Genomic DNA, 5,558 nt, shown 5'->3' with positions numbered 1-5,558 from the left:
ATACGATGTTTTTGAGATCCCAGCTTTGGTGTGCTAGAGTATTTTACAGCTGCACCACCTGAGCGGTTTGTTTGTTTATTAGGGTTTTAACGTCATGTTTTACACTTTTGGTTACATTCATGACAGGAACGGTAGTTACTCATTACACAAGATTCATCAGTTCACAAGGTTATATCACACACAGTCATGGACAATTTAGTGTCTCCAGTTCACCTCACTTGCACGTCTTTGGACTGTGGGAGGAAACCGGAGCCCCGGAGGAAACCCACGCAGACACAGGGAGAACATGCAAACTCCACACCGAAAGGACCCGGACCGCTCCACCTGGGGATCGAACCCAGGACCTTCTTGCTGTGAGGCAACAGTGCTACCCACTTAGCCACCGTGCCGCCCCACCTACCACACTTATTTTTAAATATATTTGTTCCAATGTATTTAAAGCAGAAATTATGACACTTTTCACTTTTATCTCGACTTAAAAGAAATACCTGCTAGAAATAAAATAAAAACATTTATTTAACAGCCACTGAAAGATCCAGCAGTTCTGTCTCTCATATATAGTTTTCACATAACCAGTCGTGCATCACACCGCTGCCAGCGTCCTCGGAATCAAACCACATTTTAGGTTCCTTGCTTTTTGGGTTTCTTTCTGTTCCTCTTTTTCTTCTTTGCTGGGGGCGGTTGGTCCTCCACAGAGGTCTCCGCTCGCTCCTCCTGAGCAGGAGGCGTCACCCTAGAGCTCAGCTCCATGGAAGAACCTCTGTAGGATGTGATGAACAATAGAATCGATCAGAACAATCAGAACCATTTTCACCATGGTTCCTTTAGCAGAATTAAACAAGATGTGTTTTCTAGGTTGAAGATACTTACGGTGTTTGTAGCCGCAGCTTCAGCATGGCTACGAAGAACCCGTGAGTTAACGTCTTCGTGACGCTGGCACGCAAACACTGCGCCAGTGGCTCCAGACCCCGTTCAGGCCACTCGGGAAGGAGACGGACCAGTCTGTGGAAACCGTGGCAACAATTACAACCCGGCATGAATGCGTTCTCTATGTCCCCTCAGTTTAGTCATATCCGATTCCTCGATCATATATCACCTCTACTCTGACTAACACACGCCTCCTCCGACATGTGTGCAGCGCCGACCGCTTCTTCATACGGAGATCTGTATCGCGCACAGACAATCACTGTGCAGCACTATCGATCAGCCAGCAGTTTGGAAGAAAGGTGTAGCCTTGAGGTTAAGGTACTGGACTAGTAATCAGATGGATGCCTGTTCAAGCCCCAATACTGCCAGGTTGCCACTTTTGGGCCCCTGAGCAAGGCCCTCAACCCTCAATTGATTAGATTGATATAGATACTATAACTTTGCACACCTCCTGGAACTGTTGGAAAGTTTTTTTAATTTCTGCACCTTACTTGTATTTTTGCACCTTATTTACTTTTTAGGCACCTTATCTGCATTGCCAATTTTACGCTGCTAATGTACAACATGTCACTACCTCATGAACCATTGTACCATCTATTCACCATCATGTACTAATACTTGTCTTTAGTCCTGTCTTCTAAGTACTTGTTTAGATTAGGGATAATTAGGAATATCTTTCATAGTTATTTATTATAGGATTTTTTGTATTTATTGTTGTACCTACACTGTTTTGCATTTACACTGTTTTTGTCTCGCACTTTTTGTACCGTGTTACACCGTGATCCTAGAGGAACGCTGTTTCGTTTCAATATGTACTTGTATGTAGCTGAAATGACAATAAAACCTCTCTGACTCTGACTCTGTATACTGTCACAGCTGCCGAAAATGTAATGTAAGTTGAGGTATCCCAATGGCCCTTCCTCCCTCAGACAAGCCAACCATTGACCGTATAGGCGCCCGTATAGGCCACCTTACAAGTGATTAAGGGGACGACCGTTCTAACTTTTTCACTCACTATTATTTTTTACATTTAAAACAATCAGACTGATGCAAAACCTTCACAGATATTAAAATAATTCTGAATTACCCGAACGCTGGATTATTCTGTAGACACGCCGACACGACCTCCTCGTTCTCCTCCCGGTGGACGGAGCAGGTGGAGTAGACGAGCCGCTGCAGCCGCGGGAACCGCAGGGCGTGGTTCAGACAGCGCAGCTGAAACGCAGCCAGCGCCTGCAGACGCTCGGGGTCCCGCCGCTGCTCCTCGGAGCCGCCGTCCGACAGGCACAGCATCCCTTCATCACCGAAAACGTGGAAGATTATTAAGAGGGTTTTTTTCTACATAACCATAAATTACATCAACTTGTTTGTGTTGTTTTAATGTAAACAAAAGAAATAATCGTGTTGATACCAAAACAACTGCAATAGATGGTACTAAAGTTCCTGGTGCAGTACCTGATCCGCTGCACGACGGGTCCAGCAGGATGTGCGTCACGTCCTTGTACGCCGGGCAAAGCGGATCCACTTTGAGAAAATCCTCATTGGCCAGCTGCTGAAATGTGACCCCGGCGCGGAGCAGCAGCGTGCTCATGGTGGACAGACGCTTCGCATCCAGGTCAAAGGCGAAGAGTTTTCTGGTAGACAGAAAGATATACAGACAGATCAATAGACATATATATATTATATATATATATATATATATATATATATATATATATATATATATATATATATATATATATATATATAGACAAAAAGACAGACAGACAGACAGACAGACAGATATACAGATACATAGATAGATATACAGAAAGACAGATATATAATTGTATGACAGAAAGACAGATATACAGTGTATCACAAAAGTGAGTACACCCCTCACATTTCTGCAAATATTTCATTATATCTTTTCATGGGACAACACTATAGACATGAAACTTGGATATAACTTAGAGTAGTCAGTGTACAACTTGTATAGCAGTGTAGATTTACTGTCTTCTGAAAATAACTCAACACACAGCCATTAATGTCTAAATAGCTGGCAACATAAGTGAGTACACCCCACAGTGAACATGTCCAAATTGTGCCCAAATGTGTCGTTGTCTCTCCCTGGTGTCATGTGTCAAGGTCCCAGGTGTAAATGGGGAGCAGGGCTGTTAAATTTGGTGTTTTGGGTACAATTCTCTCATACTGGCCACTGGATATTCAACATGGCACCTCATGGCAAAGAACTCTCTGAGGATGTGAGAAATAGAATTGTTGCTCTCCACAAAGATGGCCTGGGCTATAAGAAGATTGCTAACACCCTGAAACTGAGCTACAGCATGGTGGCCAAGGTCATACAGCGGTTTTCCAGGACAGGTTCCACTCGGAACAGGCTTCGCCAGGGTCCACCAAAGAAGTTGAGTCCACGTGTTCGGCGTCATATCCAGAGGTTGGCTTTAAAAAATAGACACATGAGTGCTGCCAGCATTGCTGCAGAGGTTGAAGACGTGGGAGGTCAGCCTGTCAGTGCTCAGACCATACGCCGCACACTGCATCAACTCGGTCTGCATGGTCGTCATCCCAGAAGGAAGCTGACGCACAAGAAAGCCCGCAAACAGTTTGCTGAAGACAAGCAGTCCAAGAACATGGATTACTGGAATGCCCTGTGGTCTGACGAGACCAAGATAAACTTGTTTGGCTCAGATGGTGTCCAGCATGTGTGGCGGCGCCCTGGTGAGAAGTACCAAGACAACTGTATCTTGCCTACAGTCAAGCATGGTGGTGGTAGCATCATGGTCTTGGGCTGCATGAGTGTTGCTGGCACTGGGGAGCTGCAGTTCATTGAGGGAAACATGAATTCCAACATGTACTGTGACATTCTGAAACAGAGCATGATCCCCTCCCTTCGAAAACTGGGCCTCATGGCAGTTTTCCAACAGGATAACGACCCCAAACACAACCTCCAAGATGACAACTGCCTTGCTGAGGAAGCTGAAGGTAAAGGTGATGGACTAAACCCAATTGAGCACCTGTGGCGCATCCTCAAGAGGAAGGTGGAGGAGTTCAAGGTGTCTAACATCCAACAGCTCCGTGATGTCATCATGGAGGAGTGGAAGAGGATTCCAGTAGCAACCTGTGCAGCTCTGGTGAATTCCATGCCCAGGAGGGTTAAGGCAGTGCTGGATAATAATGGTGGTCACACAAAATATTGACACTTTGGGCACAATTTGGACATGTTCACTGTGGGGTGTACTCACTTATGTTGCCAGCTATATAGACATTAATGGCTGTGTGTTGAGTTATTTTCAGAAGACAGTAAATCTACACTGCTATACAAGTTGTACACTGACTACTCTAAGTTATATCCAAGTTTCATGTCTATAGTGTTGTCCCATGAAAAGATATAATAAAATATTTGCAGAAATGTGAGGGGTGTACTCACTTTTGTGATACACTGTATATATCTATATATCTATATATATACTGTATATATATATATATATATATATATATATAGAGAGAGAGAGAGAGAGAGAGAGAGAGAGAGAGAGAGAGAGAGAGAGAGAGAGAGAGATATCCAGGCAGATATCCAGACAGACTGATAGAGATAGACACAGAATAATAAACCACATATTATAAAGTGTATAAATCTTAAACATTTTAAAGGCCCGGACACGACCTGTGGAGCAGTGATGAGTTTGTACCCTTTATTTTTCATGATGGCAGCGAGGTGGCTGCTTTTATTCCCAGGAGCTGCACAGGCGTCGATCACGTGAGCTCCGACCGGCGGGTCGAGGAGGTGAGCGGGGAGGCAGCTGGCCTACACACAGCAACAATTCATCATATAATAAATAACAATAATTAATACGCACTAAGTATTCAATCATTTCATTTTCATGTTCTCATGCTGCTGCTTTAGCCTGGTCAGGGTCATGGTGGGACGGGTTTTCAGACAGTCAATGGGCGTGACGCAAGAACAAGAACAATCATGTATGTATGAAGACACCCGACAGGCCGATAGCACCGCAGGATTCGAACCCTAGATCTACTGATGCTGTATGAAGACACCCGACAGGCCGATAGCACCGCAGGATTCGAACCCTAGATCTACTGATGCCACCTGGGCTCACAGTCTGTACACAATCATGCATAAATGTAAAAAAGCACTTTTAGAACTCTGGTATAAGCTGTAAAATAACAAACTAGAGATAAAGACAGACTTATACTCAGAAGTGGGAATAAAAGCAGCATGTCAGAAGGGTTGTGTGTTACAGGACTGCAGCAGTGGAGGAAAGATAACTGGGTAATTGGATATGACTAGATTGGGATAAAACTAAAAATGCATGTATGGAATTTTTGGAGTCCGTCACCGCATGCTCGCGTCATTTTCATCTCTACTTGCGACGGCGTGAACTCTCACCTTGTCCTGCAGGATGATGTGCCCCGCCTTATACAGGTAATGATCGTGGAAATCCATTTTTGCACTGAAGACCAGAAGATCTCTGAGGTGCAGATCTTTCAGGAACTCTTTACCAGACAGACGGTACAAATCCTCAAGCCTGGAGACGCAAGCGACAGATGATTAGCTGACCGTTTCTCTTATTAGTTGAATTAATTAGGAGGACGGAACAGGACACAATATGCTG

At 44.4% G+C, this 5,558-nt stretch overlaps 1 protein-coding gene across 1 annotated transcript; it reads right to left on the bottom strand.

Annotated features, from left to right (window-relative positions):
- Positions 1 to 498: 498 nt before the first annotated feature.
- On the bottom strand, positions 499 to 5,471 carry LOC134307779 (28S rRNA (cytosine-C(5))-methyltransferase-like; the record flags this gene model as incomplete). The annotated part of the gene is made up of 6 exons (XM_062990575.1): positions 499 to 760; positions 871 to 1,002; positions 2,015 to 2,222; positions 2,383 to 2,561; positions 4,617 to 4,732; positions 5,333 to 5,471. Coding segments are annotated over 6 exons (913 nt in total), but the record flags the coding sequence as incomplete, so codon positions are not given.
- Between the last annotated feature and the right edge of the window lie 87 nt (positions 5,472 to 5,558).

Source organism: Trichomycterus rosablanca, unplaced genomic scaffold (assembly GCF_030014385.1).
Source record: "Trichomycterus rosablanca isolate fTriRos1 unplaced genomic scaffold, fTriRos1.hap1 scaffold_345, whole genome shotgun sequence".
NCBI lineage: Eukaryota > Metazoa > Chordata > Actinopteri > Siluriformes > Trichomycteridae > Trichomycterus > Trichomycterus rosablanca.
Note: the sequence above shows the minus strand (reverse complement) of the source record. Positions and strands in the feature narration are given on the sequence as shown.